This window comes from Asterias amurensis, chromosome 12, assembly GCF_032118995.1.
Source record: "Asterias amurensis chromosome 12, ASM3211899v1".
Classification (NCBI taxonomy): domain Eukaryota; kingdom Metazoa; phylum Echinodermata; class Asteroidea; order Forcipulatida; family Asteriidae; genus Asterias; species Asterias amurensis.
Genome location: NC_092659.1, coordinates 2,999,228 through 3,017,945, shown reverse-complemented (window position 1 = coordinate 3,017,945; position 18,718 = coordinate 2,999,228). Strand labels below are relative to the sequence as shown.

At 37.8% G+C, this 18,718-nt stretch overlaps 1 protein-coding gene and 1 pseudogene across 1 annotated transcript in view; one reads left to right on the top strand and one right to left on the bottom strand.

Annotated features, from left to right (window-relative positions):
- Nucleotides 1-4,249, bottom strand: part of LOC139945348 (uncharacterized) — a 32,405-nt pseudogene extending 28,156 nt beyond the window's left edge.
- Nucleotides 4,250-8,673: 4,424 nt separating this feature from the next.
- LOC139945347 (uncharacterized) overlaps nucleotides 8,674-18,718 on the top strand; it is a 66,499-nt gene continuing 56,454 nt past the window's right edge. Inside the window, exons 1-13 of the mRNA XM_071942698.1 lie at nucleotides 8,674-8,770; nucleotides 9,348-9,530; nucleotides 10,357-10,539; nucleotides 11,518-11,556; nucleotides 12,001-12,045; nucleotides 12,881-13,065; nucleotides 13,753-13,917; nucleotides 14,606-14,750; nucleotides 15,978-16,091; nucleotides 16,884-16,991; nucleotides 17,340-17,464; nucleotides 17,912-18,071; nucleotides 18,585-18,658. Coding sequence (XP_071798799.1) covers nucleotides 8,674-8,770; nucleotides 9,348-9,530; nucleotides 10,357-10,539; nucleotides 11,518-11,556; nucleotides 12,001-12,045; nucleotides 12,881-13,065; nucleotides 13,753-13,917; nucleotides 14,606-14,750; nucleotides 15,978-16,091; nucleotides 16,884-16,991; nucleotides 17,340-17,464; nucleotides 17,912-18,071; nucleotides 18,585-18,658 — 1,623 coding nt within the window. The remainder of the gene's footprint in view (nucleotides 8,771-9,347; nucleotides 9,531-10,356; nucleotides 10,540-11,517; nucleotides 11,557-12,000; nucleotides 12,046-12,880; nucleotides 13,066-13,752; nucleotides 13,918-14,605; nucleotides 14,751-15,977; nucleotides 16,092-16,883; nucleotides 16,992-17,339; nucleotides 17,465-17,911; nucleotides 18,072-18,584; nucleotides 18,659-18,718) is intronic.

Sequence of the window (18,718 nt, the reverse complement as noted above, 5' to 3'; positions counted from 1 at the left end):
AAGAAAGATCAATAAATCTGGATTTAACTGCAGCCTAAGGTAAGCCATTAATTTGCTGTGTGCCTCGAACACACTCTGAAAAGCCAACCATGGGAAAATTCGAGAGAGGGGGAATCCAAATAATTACCAGTAAAAAAATAACCAGTATTAAATAAACCAAAAAGTGGTTGTACGGCTTCTGACTGGCAAGGACACAGTGTCACTGCTGGGGATTCAAACCCACAATCTGCTGATCAGTAACACCAGAGTTTGAATTCGGTGCTCTTAACCGCTTGGCCAAGACACTTCCATGTACCAGAGGTCTTTGGTTCAAATCCTGCACAAGTAAATTTTTCTTGGCTCAACCCAAAACCATAAATAAACAAGTGGGAAACTGACATGCTAAATTAATTAATAATTTAAGTGGTTATACAAAGAAGAATTGTTGTTGGAACATCAATCATGAAGTAATACTGTTTCAATCAATTTTCATCCTTTTCAGAAAAGTAAACTTTTAGATTAAAAACCGTAAATTCATGTTTTCAATTATCAAAGAAATGTTAAATCTCCTTTTTCACCAAAAAAGTTACCCTCAATCACACTGGGTTTTTCCCCCCAGTTTATCAACACCCTGAAATATAATGTGGGCTCCCCATTGAGATGTACACGCCGCTTTATGTGACCTCCACTCTTAAAAAAAATCACGGGCAGAAAACAAAAAACACTGAATGGTGAACCCCGTGAAGATGAAGGGTATGTAAGAGGTCAAAGGCCGTGACCTCAACTCAGAGTTGATCAAGAAGGTCACTCATCACCGGGAAAGGGAGGTGTGGTCCCATCATGGGGTCATGGGAAAGGGATGCATAGTGCACTGGAGGTTAGGGTCTGTGGTTTGCTCTAAATACTGTGAATCGTTGGTGTTTTTAAAAAAATGTGTGGAATTTACTTTATTTATGAAATTTTGAGCCATGGTTTAATTATTTAAAGGGAAAGTATACTGTTTTGTTGCTTTTTTGCTTTTTATAACCATTTGATTGTTTGAATCCTATACAAATGTAGACATACATGTATGTACAGTAAAACTAACTTAATTAATTTGAATTTTTTTAGATATCGCTGGAAGACTAGCGAAGAATATTGCAGGAAGCATAATCCGAAAATGGGGGGGGGGGGGGCTAAAAACTGGTATCTTTCTCCTATAACCACTACTTCGACATGAAAAGATTCTCAAAAAGCTTTAAACTATTGAAAGCAATTTGACATCTATTCCTAGAAAGCCTAAGTGTTTATTGGCATTCATTTTAAGAGCGAACCAAACATCCCTTTAATTTATCTGTCTATGCCCGAGACCTTTATTTAGCTTTGTTTGTAGTCCACATTAACCCTTTATGGGCTCAAAACTTTGAATAGATTCCACAAGACCACAGGATGGGAAGCTGAAATTTGTTTAATCCTAAAAAGTACTTGTGTGCTATTTGGATAATTTTTCAGTTCACAGAAACTGTTGGCTTAAACCTTCATGCACACTTCCTTCCAAGCAAACCACAGAATATCTTGCCATAAATCCTTTGCTTTGTGCATGGAGGAATAAACTCCATGCTTTGTGCAAGACTCTCCAACTCTAAATGAGTCACTCAACCGTTCTACTGATGAGCAATGTGTTTGGTATGGGGTTTGCATACAATCACGTGTACCATGGCACATGGTAAAATGTTCAAACCCAGTCCTTTCTTTAAGATTTGTTTTAAAAAAATCATTGAAACTAAAGTCTATATTAAATCCAATTTCTGTGGACTATACAGGGTTTGCATACAATCACGTTCACTAAGGCACATGGTAAAATGCTCAAGTCCTTTCAGATTTTGTTTCATTGAAACTAGTCTATAATCCAATTTCTGTAGACTTCTGAGAGCCCACAGGCTGTGAAAGTGGCGCTTTTAGAATTTAAACTAGTATAAGTTTTAAGGGGAGTTTTATGCATAGTTTTTAAAGGCACTGGACACAATTAGTATTACTTAAAATAGTTATTAGCAATGGAGAGCTGATGATAGTATTAAACACTGTGGGGTAATTTCTCACTCTAATAATTATACATAAAATAAAAAACTTCAGGCCTGAAGCCCTTTTTAGGCATCTGAGAGCACACAAATTTGTGCAACAAGGGTGTATTTTCTCTTATTATTCTCTTACAACTTCAATGACCAATTGAGTCAAAGTTTTCACAGTTGTTATTTTATGCCTATGTTGGGATACAGCAAGTGACAATTACCAAAATTATCAATGACAATTACCAAAGGTGTCCAGTGCCTTTAAAACAGGGAGTTTCGTGCATAGTTTTTAAAAGTCTTCTTGATGTTAGAAAAACACAAAGCGAGGGCCAGAACAAAACCAATAAACTGACCCCCACATCAAAATTTTCCACTTTTCTCACTTTTTTTTTTAAAGACAATGAGGCAGAGACACTCAAATCTTTGTTAAATTCATAAAAAAATAACTTTATCAATGTGTAAATCTGGGTAAACAGATGCAAAATATAATCATTTCTGGCAGGAAATGCCTGTACTCTATTCCAAGGTCTGTCATTATTCAGAAAAACTACTTCTCATTCTCACTGCGCAAGATTATTACAGTTTGTTCTCAAGTTTAGAAAACTAAAATGAATGTTACAGCCGCTAAAAAAAACCCAATTAACATTGAGATGTGAAACAGAAATCATTGCATCACTCTCTTTCCAAATCCCCCCCCCCCTTCAAATGCAGGAAACCAGTAACAAACAATGCATTCATTCACTGGGCAGTTTAGGAATGGGGAACTATGGCTTACAGGCAATGTTTTCCCTTTGCATAGCAGAACAAAATGCCATCCAAATTGTATCAGTTGCTACTCAAAAATTAGCATTAAATAAAACAATTAGCATTCAGTGTTCAGTCTAAATGATTTGCTATGATGCAAAATTCCTGGACAAAATCGCTCCCCTAAAAATGTTTACTTTATGTGGCATCTCAATGATGGACAAAAATTGTGTACCCCAAATTATAAATCGCAAATTTAACTCAAACTACTTCCTTATTTCGTTGATAAGAATCTCCTTCAGTAAACAGAAAATATTAGTTCAGTAACAAGCAGTCTGTATAATGCTGGGCATCCCACTATTTCCTACACCGGGGCCCAACTTCATAAAGCTGTTAAGCAGATGTGATAATTCTGCTTAGCAAACATCTTTGCTAAGCAGCAATTGACAGAGGTACCAGTCGCAGCAATGTAAACGTAATGATATTTTGGCTGGTAACCTATTTCTGCTAAGCAATAGATTCTGTGCCTATCAAGTTTTATGCTTGTTACATGTGCTAAAACAATTTCCTGCGAGGTAAAATGAGCTTGCCAGTCACAAATGGATTTGAAATGACATTTTGGCTAGTAACCTTTTATTCTGCTATACTAAGAAAAGTTTTCTCGTGCTTAATTACTCTTTGTGCAAGAGCAGAGCAGCTCTATGAAAATAATTGTGAACAGGGCACAATTTCATATCTGCTTCAAGGCATAGTAAGTAGCTTAGCACAACACAATTCTTGCTAACTTTAACTAGAATATTCAATGTGCTTACCAGAAAAAAAAGTCATTAACAAATATTCAAGAAGAGGGAGTGGAGTCTTGAAATGTAGGTATTTGATTATTTAAACTTTTGACAACTGAATAAGCAAAAGGGCCTCCTATACTTGGTACAAATAATTATTGTAATGTTATTTGTACGGATTTATTGACCCCATTTTTGTTAATGTTATACATTGTTTTGTTTCATCTTTATTTGGAACAATAGTAACATGGGGTGATCATCTACAGTAGAACTGTGTTAATGTAGTGTAAAGAAAAGACTAAGAGTTGATTATACTACTAGTGTTTTTTGCGTTTTGTCTGAACCTCGAAACGTCTTCATTGCGTAGCCGTAAGTAAATAAAACCAAATTCCTTATAAAATGCAGTCACAGTTGCGCTTAGATACCAGTACCAATCATTTAAACATTAGACTATACTCAATAAACAATAATCATCCACGAACAAAGACGATCATCAAAGCATCCTTTCTTCACTTGACTTGCTGCAAAAGTGCACCCGTGACGGCCACACCACCACAACAAAGAACACACGACGATACACAATACAATAAACTATCGAATACAGACAGACACAGACTGTCAGAAATAGGGGAAAATCTAAACACTGGTGGAAAACAAATTTTACTTACTCTCTGTTGCTTCTCCGTTTGTAGCCATTTTCGATCGTTCTTCCGTGAAATTCTCCAGTCAAATATCTACACTGTGATCAGCAAAACCTAGCTCCAATGTGATTTGGTTTCTAGGGGAAAAACCACTGGTAAATTACGGACGACTCGAGTTAGACTAAACTGACGGCAGAGCAATCTGGTTTGGTATTTGTATTGTGTATGTTTTTATGTGTCATCACAAGCACGTCGTATATACAGTGCACACACACTGCCCGCCCCGAATAAACTTCACACGTGAAATGCAGCACGCGCACAGATCGAAAGTGGGGGGTGGGTGGGGTCAAAATTAGTCTGAAGTCAAGTTGTTTATTTTCAACTTTGTCAGGTCACACTTCCTTGACTATAGAGCTAGCGAGGCCAAGTCACTAACCGCAGCGATCGTATAACTTTGAGCGTCTTGGATTAAGTCTATGTGGTGGGTTGTGGCATTGTTTGACGGAAGATGCAAAACTTGGCAGCCTGTCTGGCTAGCTGCCCGGCTCTGTTCTGAGTTAGTAGGGGACCATGAATGAGGCCCCCTTGTGGTCCAAGATCCATAGCATAGTAAAGGGTGTTGAGTTCCTAAACAAAAGATGATTTCCATCTGAACCGAATGGAATCAAATTTGTTTAATTCTAGACCAGAGAGGGTATGAGATTAATTCCTTCCAAAAAGTCGAGGAAATTCCGTCTGAATCTGGAAATAAATTTCTTCTGATGATCTGAATGGGAATGAATTCCGTTGAATCTGAGATTTGATCTCTGTGAGTCAATTGCTTCTGAATTTAGGAATGAATTCATCCTGAATCTGGGTTCCTTCTGAGCCTGTGTTCCTTCTGAATCTGGGTTCCTTTTGAATCTGGGAGCCTCCCGTCTGAATCTGGAAGACTCCTTCTGAATCTGGAAGCCTCCTTCGGAATCTGGGAGCCTCCTTTTGAATCTGGAAGCCTCCTTCTAAATCTGGGAGTGAATTCCTTTTGAAATGAAAAGTTAATTCTTTCAATCTGGGAATGAATATCTTCTGAATCGACGATCCTACGGGAAAGAACACATGGGATGAATCCCCCACCCACATCGGACTCGAAGATGTGCTCCTCTCTGATTCAGATGGAAGGGATTCCTTCTGGGTAAATGAGTGATTTTCTTCCGAAGGTGATGTCACACTCCTTCTGGTTCAGAATTGGATTGAATCCTTCTAACCGAATTATACCAGGTCTTTTATGGACGAATTACTTGATTTAGATGATGAGATGAATTTGACTTAGATGGGATAATATTTCCTTCAGGATAATTTATATAGGCCTTCTTGAATTCCTCCTGATTCTTTCTGAATTGAGGGGTAAATTTCCTAAATGAGTATGTGGTAATGAGTTCCATCTTATAAACCTGTTGATGAACTCCTTCAAGATGGATGGCATCCTAAAGGCAGGGGATACTTCATCTGAATCAAATGGATATTATTGTTTTTCTTCTTAATTACCCATGGTTTCGCAGGGGAGGGGGAAAAGACATGTCCGAAGGAACGGAATTAGCCCATAATAATCCTTGTTTGTCACCCGGGCCCTTTCTCACAGAGCTGCTGACTGGCACACAAAGTAACATGTCACGTGCACTATTTCTCACTGTCCTGCTTATCGTTGCTAAGCATTATTGTTGCTAAGCACAAACTTTGCAAACAGCTCTATGAAACTTATGGGCACTGTCTAAAGTCATTCTCAAGGACTCCATCCAATTTCATAAGCTTGCTATAAGCGGAGAATAGTATCGGTTAGCAGAAACAGGTTACCAACCAAAATTACATTAAGTTTGCATTGTTGTGGTTGGTCCCACTCAACTTTTGCTTAGCATAGATATTTGGCAGGCAATATTATTTTCTGCTTAACAGCTTTATGAAATTGGGCCCAGGTGTTACAAATCTGCAAAAGTTGAATAGAAGTTGAGGTCATTCGGAAATGCTTTTCAGAAAAAAGAGATATTATAACAATAATACAATAACAGATTGTCTGGTTTAATGGCGGTGCAAAATGTCACAGTATGCAAATTAAATGGGATGTTTCGAAAGGTATAAAAACGTGGAAATCAGACAGCTGAACATTAGCTAAATTGTTTTAGCTCTTGATCTGTTCTATCTGAGTTTGATATGGTGAAATGTCTTTCATGAGAAAACTTTGAAGAATATTTTTGTCTGATCGTGAGAATCGTTTGAATTGGGGGAGGCATCACTGGTTGCAACGTGCACGAGTAAGTACAAGAATTATGATTTGGGGTTTTCGGACAAGGGCCCCGAGCCTGTAAGCACAAAAATTTGCTTGGCATGAAATTTCTTTCTTGATAAAAACAGGATTACATCAAAATTTCCATTTGTTGCATATTGCTTGTTCGTGGTATTCAGCTGTTGTTTGCTTATCCTGAAAATCATGTAGAAATTTGGTTGGTATTCTGTCTTTATAAAGGATTAAATTTCATGCTAAGCAAAAGTTTCATAAAGCTGTTTCTGTGAACAAAAATCTTTCTGTGCTTAGCTTTTGTGCTTACAGGCTATTTGACATTGGATCCTGTCTATCTTGAACAACTTCTGGGTCAGAATTAATCCGGATCCAGATCCCGTGGGTCCTGATCAAATCTGTGTTCCAAAATGACGCAGACAATTATTTGTCAAAATGACTCACAATCCGTTGAATCAACCACTTTCCCAGTCAAGCTCTCAGATGGAAGCCGGAATCCTGGTCAACTCTGACCTGTGAGAGAGTGTATTCTTCTTTTAAAGACAGTGGACACTATTGGTAAATGTCAAAGACCAGTCTTCTCACTTGATGTATCTCATCATATGCATGAAATAACAAACCTGTGAAAGTTTGAGCTCAATCGGTCATCGAAGTTGCGAGATAATGAAAAAAGAAACACCCTTGTCACACGAAGTTGTGTGCTTTCAGATGCTTTTAACATGTTAGTTTGTTCGCAGGGCCCAAATGGAAACCAGTTTTTTTTTACAGATTTGGCTCACCCTGGGTAAATAAAGGAAATAAATAAAATGCTTGATTTCGAGACCTCAAATTCTAAATCTGAGGTCTCGAAATCAAATTCGTGAAAAATTACTTCTTTCTCGAAAACTACGGTACTTCAGAGGGAGCCGTTTCTCACAATATTTTATACTATCAACAGCTCCCCATTACTCATTACCAAGTAAGATTTGATGCCAATAATTATTTTGAGTAATAGCCTTAAGACACTGGACACTTTGGGTAATTGTAAAATACCAGTATTCTCACTACTTGGTATCCCCAAATGCATAACAAAATGGTGAAACGTTGGACTCAAAATGAGTCATCAAATTTGCAAGAGAATATAGAAAGAAAAAACACCGTTGTTGCCTTTACTTTGTGTGCTTTCAGATGCATAAAAAAAGATTTCAGCGAAGTATTTTAATATTTGAGAGAGAAATTACCTCTTTCTAAAAAACTACGTTACATTCACAATGTGTTATGCTATCAACAGCTCCCTATTAACGTAACCAAGTAAGGTTTTATGCTAACAATTATTTTGAGTAATTACCAATAGTGTCCAGTGCTTTTAATGTTTCACATTCAGCTAGCATGACACAAACTCCTCATCCCAAGCCTTAATGACCATACAAGCTGTTTAGCTATTAATATTTATTGCTTCAATATTGCAGTCATGAAAGAGAGGTCCTATTTTGTCCACCCACCTGTTGAGATCATTAGCGACACGTGCGCACAGCAGCCTTTGTGTTGGAGGCCGTCTCGGTTTTATAACCAAGTCATGACGTGTGCCTCATGAATAATGCATGATGACATTTGCATAATGTGACATGTTTGCATAAACATTTGTGAAATGTTTCAATACTTCAACTCAGTAAAGCAGATACTTGTTTCAAATTCAAAAATCATCTTAAAGCATTTATATTTCGGAAACAACAGCCTTCAAACTTTTGGTCGTCTTGTGTCATTGTGTATAGCAGAGTTCTTGTTTTTTGTTGGCGCCAGGAGTGTAATCATTGGCAGACATGGCGGACTAGAAATGTTCAGCATTATTATTTATTGTCGATGTTTATAAGGAAAACGACTATTAAATATTTCGAGACCTCAAGTTCTAAATCTGAGGTCTAGAAATCAAATTTGTGGAAAATTTCTTCTGTCTCAAAAACTATGGCACTTTAGAGGGAGCCGTTTCTCACAATGTTTTACACCATCAACCTCTCCCCATTACTCGTCACCAAGAAAGATTTTATGATAACAATTATTTTGAGCAATTACCAAAAGTGTCCACTGCCTTTAAAAATGCGTTATCCTTATTGAAATTTACTGTTCTTCTAACTTCTAAATAAAAATGTTTATTGCCATCGTGAGAGTGATTCCCAAACAAAGTCTTTTCTACATTAATTTATTAAAATCTTGTTCTTTTGGTTTATCTAGTGATGCCCTCTGCATACAGAGCAAGCATTTGCTTGCTTCTGTTTGGTGTCCTGTATTGGACGAACGTCATCTCTATGTCAATTGCTGATGACGAAAATGGTAACCCATCTAATCTCTTTTCTATTTTTCGCAATTTGCAATAATAATAACCACGCGCAAAATATATAATTTTATACGAGTAAAAGATTACGCTTAAAAATAAAATCTGACAACCCAATCAATTTGGCCAAAAACATGACTATAACTATGCTAAGGAAGAATTTTTTTGTAATTGTGTGAGGAAAGTGTTGGCCAAATTTCACCTTTTTATTGAGCTCTCTGATGAAGGAAATGCTCTGCAGTTTGAGCCTGTTGTGGTATTTATTATTCTAAATAGGCACTTGTGTGTGTTTTCTCATATAATAAATGTGGAGGTGTTAATTTTGTCTGACAAACTTACTCAATTTTATTTTATACAGAAAAAACAACCTTGGTTGTTTGTGTGAAGACGGATTTTATACCAACGCGTTGGTATGAACATAAAAATCACAACTTCAACATAAATTCACAATATTCAACCTTTTGAATAGACACAAAGTTTAGACAAAGCAAACTTCCATTTTATGGACAATAAACATTGAATTTAATTAAGTTAAATTATAATTAATCTGTGTTGATCACTTTCGTTTCTATACAGCACTGGCGTTGTCTGAGATCAGCCGATACGCTGACCGTTGGACGCTGACCAGGGAAGGTTGCACGTGCAAGTTTGATTTCAAACGGCAAGATTGTGCCTGTTGCATTGTGGGTGGAGTCCAGTGCCACATCGGGTTCCAGAATGTATGCGTTAAGTGTGGCCAAGAGTACACATGTGGAACTCGTGAGTATTTTCCAAAGCAAATCTGCAATTTTTTTTCCCAATAAATGGCCCTTTTCCACTTTTTCATTCGATATGAAAATAATTATAGTGTCTCATTAACCTCAATGAGATATCCCTTTTGTATGGTGGCACCATATCGGAAAGTTATCCATTAGTCAATATTCAATTCATAGGATTTGAACTGCCTCTAGCCGCCGGGCAGTCTCGGCTAGAGTATCAAAGGTCCGGGGTTCGAATCCAGCCCGAGTAATACGCCAGTAATGCTCTTTCATAGAACTCGCGTGTTGAGTCATACTCTGCTAACTCACATCAGTGTACATGGGTTTAAATCCAATGACGATATTTTTTCATCCCCGATGCAAAATTAACATCCATTAATTAATCAAGCTATACTTTTATTTTTGGCAGGTGCCTACTTGTACACATTTTTCGATGATTATACTTCAAATTTCAAAACTACTTTGAGTTTTAAAGTGTATCACCCTATTCGATTTCCTTGTGTAAATGTCCTAAAGATTTGAAATAAATTCAATATATAAACAAACTCAAACTAAAGGTCGTGGGTTCGAATCCAACCCGGGTAATATATATTATGCCCGTGATTTTGTTCACAAAGCTAGGGAAAGTACTGTATGTCTATATCAATCAGTGAGCTTTCATTACATTTAGCTTCTCTCGAAAACCTTTGATTTTTTTAAACTTTTTTTAAATTTTCGGACATAACTCTTTGTTAGCAGGGACCGTCCAGGGTAAAACAGAAATGACTTGGCTATATATACAAAAATAGCAATTTCTCGGAATGATCTTTTTTTTCTTTTTTTTTCAGCTCATCTGGTCATCAAAGACCGAGTGGCCAATGGCTGGACCGGGGCCATGGAGTGTCCCTGCCCGGGCAACCCCGGCAGGGAGAACTGTGCTTGTTGCATAAACGGCGGCTGCCCGTGTGCTAACGACCCGTACATGTGCACCGAGTGCGGCACAGTTGCTGGATGCGGGGATGGGAAGAATGGTAGGGATTTAATAAATAATAAAAATAATTTGCTACTTTCATTCATAAATGCAATTAATTATTTCCCTGTTGTATAGAGTTGCCGTCCTGAAATAGTTCCTGCATGTTTTTTGTTTAGGGATTCTTTGATTATTAGATTAGAAAGAAAAAAGCAAAAAGCACTATACGAGAGTGGAAAGTTGTACTGCGTGATTAAAAATGAAACCGAAATGGTCACAATTGATTTGTTTTTATACACATACTAAAATTAGTATTTCCACGCCCCACCAAAACACTATTTCTACGGGTTTAGAATCATATGGAAGTTAATTAATAATTAATTACCCTTTGAGGCTATATTGTTACATTTTCATGATGACTTCAAATTATTCAATTCAACATTTAGTTCATACTTGCTCTTCCCAAGATATAACTTAACTTTAATAAAATATTACATAATATATAGAAAAGCAACTTTAAAAATGATTTGGGTAATTTTTCAAAATGTCCATAGCTTTTCATTAAACTTACAGGGTTTGAAGAAAGCTTCCCTTCAAATCTTACTTACTGAGGTGCTGTATTTTGAGAATTTAGTAAAACAATGTCATGAAAATACGTTTGTAAATGATTAAAATAATTTTCGCCTCATGAGACGAATTGTTCATCATGACATTGTTTTACTCATTTCCCCCAAACTACATCACCTCAGCACGTAGTATTTTCAGGGAAGCTTTCTACCATCATTATCTTCAAACTGTGTAAGTTTAGTGTAAATCTGTGGACATTGTGTTTTTTGCCCTACAAAAGTTACATAGACCCTTTAAAAGCACACAGAATTTGGAGGGGGTATTTATGTAAATCTAGCCTATGAGGATGTCAGATTCAGCCAAGGCTTAAATTGAAGAAGACTGACAAACAGGTTACACAATAATTATCTTGGTCATTAGTCAATGTCAATTCCTTTTAAAAATAGTAAACTGACTAATCTATCTGCTTTAGATCCTGCCGGAGAACCGTATGTATTGGACAGGGCTAATGGTGAGTTTTCTTTGCATATTGTTATCTGTCCCTATTTTGTCAATTATTTGTTCGGGGTGCCAGTCAGAAGCCATACAACCGTTAACATCACACCCAAATTACGATACAACCTGGGAAGCGGCAGCCAGGGTATCACCTAAAGGGATGCGACTTTTTGTTTCAGATGAACCACAAGGGAAACTGACTGTGTAAATTTTGAAATGATTTTGGGGGTTGGATAAAGAATTGACTTGAGTGGGATTCGTAATATCATCTGTTCCTGCTTTTTCTTTATTCGAAAATAACGAAAAATTTAATTTTTCGTCTTTTTTTTCAACTTGTTCCGTTTTTTTTTAACAAAAGGGGAACTTCCTGTTTGTGTATTTTTTTACACAACAAATTATATATAAATTATTATACAGGTGAACGAAATTATAATTAAATTACATAATTTACATTTTACAGGGAAAAGTCCAGCAGGATATGGTATCCATGTATCTCGAGACCCAGGTAAGGTCAATATATTTGATCCTTTTTGTGCAAAAAAATTCAATCTAAAACAGTGAGACTATCGGTTGGTGTGAGGGTTTTACTGTAAAGGTTTCGTAACCCGTACCTTGTAGTCGGAAAGTTTTATTCCACACAAACAATTCCTTACTTTAAAGACACTGGACACCATTGGTAAAATTGTCTAAGACCAGCCGTCGATTTCACAAAACTCTTCCTAACTTAAGATCAATCTTAGGACTTAGGACGAGTCCCAACCCGGCACTGTATGTAGCATGCAGACCTTAAGATTAATCCTAAGTTAGGAAGAGTTACTCGTCCTAACTCGAGATAAGACGAGTCCTAACTCTTTGTGAAATCGACGGCAGTCTTCTCACTTGGTGTGTCTCGAAAAACGCATAAAATAACAAACCTGTAAAAAAATTGAGCTCATTTGGTCGTCAAAGTTGCGAGATAATAATGAAAGAAAAAAACACCGTTGTAACACAAAGATTTGTTCTTTCAGATGCTTGATTTTCGAGACCTCAAAATCTCATTCCGATGTCTCGAAATCAAATTCGATTCGTGGAAAATTACTTCTTTCTCGAAAACAACGTCACTCCAGATGGAGCCGTGACTTTAAATTACCGCCTATCAACAACAAAAAACGTATACCAAAAATTATGATTATAATTTTTTTTAAAGTTTACAAAAAACTTTTGTAAAAAGTAAGCAAATTTAGTTTAAAAAAAAAAAGTAAAAATTAAATAAACGAATTTAATTATTTTTTGTAATTAACTATTTTTAAATTAAGATTTTACATCCTCGCTATATTTTTTTTTATCAATTTAAAACACAGCCCTGCCGAATACGATGCCTCTGGGGATCGCCTCCGGCAGAATCCCAAATAACCAGATGTCAGCATCATCCTCCGTGGATCCTTACAACATGGGACCGCACCGTGCCCGACTAAACCTACTCCCGTCAGACGCAGGAGCGGGAGGATGGTCCCCAATGAACCTCAACCAAAACCAATTTCTCCAGGTTGATAACCTTGGCCCAATTCCATAGAGCTGCTAAGCACAACAATTAATTGCTTAGCATGAAATTTCTTCCTTGATAAAAACAGGATTACCAAACAAATTTCTTCTTGGTGCATATTGCTTTTTACTGGTATTCAGCTGTAGTTTGCTCGTTGGTAATCCTGTTTCATCGAGGCAGAAATTTCATGCTAACCAAATGTTTGTGCTTAGCAGCTCTATGAAATTGGGCCCTTGTTATTACTGTCTCATTTATCAATACGGGACAGGGTTGGTTCCAGAATAGCATCCATGCACTCAAATTCACTAGACACCTCGCAGGGAAACACACAACATCTCTCCGCAGCAGCAACTAAATCAAGACACACCTGTTCACACTTGCTTTTCCTATATTGGGATTCCTCATTTTATTTTGTTCCATCTCCACCGGCGTTTTTGAATGGTTTTCCACAGTATAGCTTATTAAGTTGGTAAAAAGCACTTATAAGAAAGACAGCGATCTATGATTGAACTATAGTAATAATTTGACAGAGCAGTGATGATTTAGATTTTTTTTTTAAATTACGCCTTTAAATAGGCCTACTTGGTGTGGTTTTCTTTTTATAAATTCTGTCAAGTGATTTTTGGAAATTTACCAATAAAATTGTTTGAGTGGTGTGTAAAAGTAACTTTGAACTTTGACCTGTGATAGGTTGACCTGGTTTACCCGACGATGATCACAGGAATGGCCACCCAAGGTGCAGCAGGGACCAACAAGGAGTGGGTGACGTCATACAACTTGGCGCACAGCGGTGATGGCAGTAACTGGAATTTCTATGGAGGGGATAGAGATAGAAGTCAGAACAATCGTGGAATGGTAAACCCCAAAAATAATTTAAACAAAAAAACTTATTGTCATTTTATAACAATCCTCAAGAGAATTCAAAGCTCAGAAATCTGACCCACCACTGAAATAACTTTGACTGATATAGGCCTATCTTTTGCATACACACAAGAGCATTATCCGAATTGCCTAGTATTTTTGTCACACCCGGTTTGTCTCTTTCTCTTAATGCGAAAAAAAAAACCAGTACATGAATTATTTAACTTTCAGTATTATACATAATTTTGTTGAGATGGTCCCTCGAAACCCGCACTGGTTTTGGCAGCGCCAGTGCTTTGCATGAGGCCTACGTGCTAAGGGCTTCAGAGACGAGAGAACGGAGTCTGAACCTGAATCCAAATCCGAGGGCGTGGTTTCGAAAAGGGCCATTATAGTTAGGCCGTGTCCGAACCGACGACTTCGGCTACAGCTACGTCTAGATCAGTGCGTCTACCAGTGTTGAGGAATAGGCAGACGCGCGCGATCTAGCCGTAGCTCTAGCCAAAGTCGCCGTTTCGGACACGGCCTTACAAACTTTTATCTCCGACTAATCTATCCCTGTCAATAGAGGGCGTCAGCGAGTTGTTGATAAAAATATCACACACCGCGCGGACTTGGAAATCTTTTCACAGCTCAATCACGATTGTTGACAAAATGGTTTTATGCTCTGTTTTTGTGGCAGTTATTCCGTGGAAACTCTGACTGTGATGAGATCGTTCATCATAACTTGGAGCATCCTTTCAAGGCTCGCTATGCACGCTTCCATCCAGTGGATTACTACAACAGAATGGGGATGAGGGTAGAACTGTATGGTCAACAACCAGAGAGTAAGATTTGACGAACCTTTTCTTTATTTAAGAAAGTTTAAAGACCTGGACACTATTGGTAGTTGTCAAAGATAAGTCTTCTCACGTGTAGTATCTCAACATATGCATAAAATAACAAACCTGTGAAAATTTGAGCTCAATTGGTCGTCAAAGTTGAAAGATAATATTGACAGAAAAAAACACCCTTGTTACATGAAGTTGTGTGCTTTCAGATGCTTGATTTTGAGACCTCAAAATTTATTCTAAACTTACTTCTTTCTAATTACTTCTTTCTCGAAAACTACGTCACTTCAGAGGGAGCCGTTTCTCACAATGTTTTATACTATCAACCTTTCCCCATTACTCATTACCAAGTAAGGTTTGATGCTAATAATTATTTTGAGTAATTACCAATAGTGTCCACTGCCTTTAACTTGTTTGTTTCTACCTACCTCCATCATCATCGTGTGGGCTGGCTGTGCTGTTAAACACAGCTGTATAGAGCTGAGCAGGCCACAACACTAACAGCTAAGCGACATAACTATGTTTATTAAATTGGTGGCGAGGTGGTAAACATTGTTCACAGAATTTTAGACACCCAGGCTATAAATAATTAGTATAAAAACAATGATTGTGTGCCTCGATCTCGAGTGTTTCTCTTTCACATGCATGACAATGACAATTGGTAGGTTGAGAACCAATGACTGAACTAGCTAGAGTGCCACAGGTAGTCCTGAGTGTTTCTTGTCCACAATTGTTTTTCTTTCAGTTGTGTTTCGCTTTCCCATGGAAGTGTTTCTCTTTCACCTTAAATAACTGGTGGCTGCCGGTTATTGAAATGGCAACCACTATAATTATTAAGTGGCTGCCATTTAAGTGGCACCCCTTAAAGTGGCAGCTGCCAGATTTTAAGTGGCAGGAACAAGGTGAGGAAAGTACAAGTGAAAGAGAAACACTTTTACGTTTATTGGAGACTTCTGGGAAGCTAGGTGGCAGCAGTTGCCAGGTAAATCTATTGTTCTCCTCAGGCAATGTGAGCATCCTCAGAACTACATAAACAATAAAAGTCATCACATCATCACCCACAGCAATTGCCGTGGTGCCCTGTCTGTGCTTAATTGCTGTGGTGCCCATGCAAGGTTCTTGCACAAATTTCTTTTCCGCATAGAGGTGCCTTTATGCAGAGGGAAGTGCCCCTTTAAGAGCGAAGTTAAAGGCCCGAATGAATTATATTTTTTCTTCGTACAGTTCCTGAAGCTGACAACGGAAGGATAGAGAACTTGGCATTGTACAAACCAGCACAGCAGTCCAGTTCATTTGAGCCAGTCTTCGGACCAGCAGGAGCTGTCGATGGACAAGATGGTAAAGATATTTTACAAAACTTCCAGAAAGTTTTGATGATCGTTAACTTCCTGGTCTGATAAGAACTCCAAATAGTGTCATTTCACCCAGGGGTATTAATGGGTACCTGCGAATGTAGATGTAGATATTGTGTTTAAAAAATATTTGAAGCCACAGTGGAAATTTCGGAAATTTACTCCACGATAGTAAAGAAGTCTGCCGAATAAATAAAAAATCTACTCTGCGGTAGTAGAGTATAAAGCAAGACAAGTTCTCAAAAGAACATAATTAAACCAGAGATGTAGGCCTACACATGGTGTTACAGCAAACAAAATATACATTGATACCTCACCATGCATTGCCTCAAACCTATAAGAACTACATGTAGTTAAGTAGGATTTGAAACTTTGCATGGTGGAAATACGACATAGAAAGGTTTGCGGTAACACCATGTAATGACTATCTCTAATGAGTTGGGGTGGTTCTGAAAAGAACCGTTGGTTTCAACTCGACGTTTCGATCAGTATGTTGTGATCGTCTTCTGGAGAACGTTTCGATCAGTATGCTCTGATCGTCTTCTGGAGAATCTCCAGAAGACGATCGTCTTCTGGAGAATCTCCAGAAGACTATCAGAGCATACTGGTCGAAACGTCGAGTTGAAACCAACGGTTCTTTTCAGAACCACCCCCAACTCATTAGAGATAGTCATTACATGGTGTTACCGCAAACCTTTCTATATACATGTAGTTAATATTATTACTATTTCAGACATCCACACACCTTTGTAATTTTAGCCTATTTCTTTTTCCACAGAGGACGGAATATCTATCACCAAGGTGGAAAAACAACCATGGTGGTCCGTGGATCTCAAAGCTCATCATCAGATCTACTTTGTTGCCGTTACTAACCCAGGAATCACAAGTAAGTCCCCCTGTCAGTGAAACACCTGTTTACCTCTGCCTACTATCCTGGAATAATTCTTTGGGTTTTCCTCCCACAACTAAAACCTTAACTTTCTTTAGTAAGTAACATTATACCCTACTCGTCTTTCTCCTGAAGAGTACACTGTTCAAAACATTGAGACCACACCAGCTCTTTTCAGAGCCAACACTCCCACAAAAGAGATATTAAACATGGTTTTACCCGTAAGTTTACTTTCTATTGATAGTTTCGACCTATTTATCCACACCATGCAATGCTTCAATAATACTTATGATCATGAGTGTTCATCAGCATCAATATTTTGTTTTCTTCTTCGGTCCTCTCCAGTGTGTGCCGAGCCTAAGATCTTGACCCATTTTGTTGTGAGAGTTGGTGACAATCCCGATGTGAACAACAATCCACCGTGCAGCGCCATCTACAGAAGGAAAGTAGAACCAGGACAAACTGTACAGGTTAGAAAACTAAGAGACTCAGAAATGTAGTGGGGTCATAGATTAAAGGCAGTGGACACTATTGGTAATTACTCAAAATAAGTATTAGCATAAAACCTCTTACTTGGTAACAAGCAATGGAGAGCTGTTGGTAGTATACAACATTGTGAGAAACGGCTCCCTCTGAAGTAACGCAGTTTTCGAGACAGAAGTAATTTTCCATGAATTCGATTTTGAGACCTCAGAATTAGATTTTGAGGTCTCAAAATCAAACATCTGAAAGCAACTTCGGTTCGTGGGTGTTTTTTCTTCCATTATTATTTCGCAACTTGGACTCAACTTGAGCTCAAATTTTCACAGGTTTTTTTTTCACAGTTTTTTTTTAACATACTTATAACACGCACATGTCTGTCAATAAAGACACCCAAGGCGATCTGGTTTTCATCATTTTCCTCCTCTATCTCCCAGATTCAATGTCAGAGCATCGACGGTGTCCCGCCCATCGGTCAATATGTCAGCATCGAGCTGAATCCAGACAAGCCGGATGAGTTGACCCACATCCAAGTGTCAGAGGTCAAAGTTTATGGGGTTTCAAGACCAGTTCCAGGCCCAGCCTGTCAGTTCAAAGGTCAGTGCTTGTGTACTTGGTAAATAACTTGCGAGTCGGGGATAGACTATAAATTTAGTTAAGGATAAAAGGGTACGCAGCGTCCTATGGCAGGGGGAAAATTTACGATAGATAGAAAAAGATAGATAGATAAAATGGTTTATTAGAAACTGTCTTCTTAGAATTACAACAATTTTACATTAGTTTACAAAAAAACAAATTTGAAATTAAAAAGGAGGCAAATTGGTTGAAAAAACCCCCCATAAACTCACTTTATACTCAGTAATTGATATGCGAGTGGAGGGCATGCAAAAGTGCATTGAATCATAATGAGTTTTACAATACTTTTTTTCCCCAAAAGTATGGGAATTAATCTTCTCAGTCTTCAAGCAATTTTGTTAGTTTACTGTTTTAAAATTTAAAATTTGCTCTGCACAAAGTATTCGCCAGTTATGAACTAGGCTTTACTAGTTGAATTGGATTTGTAGATACAAGGTTATCTAAGTTCTCTACTCTCATTTGTCTGTCATTTAGAAGGAGCTCATTATCTTGGTATGGAAGCAGGGGAGATTGATAACGCCCAGATATCTGCCAGTATCTACAAGAAGGTATGTTCAGTATTCCTACTCTCTGAGAACGGTAACACTGAGGTCGTTCAGACACAGTAC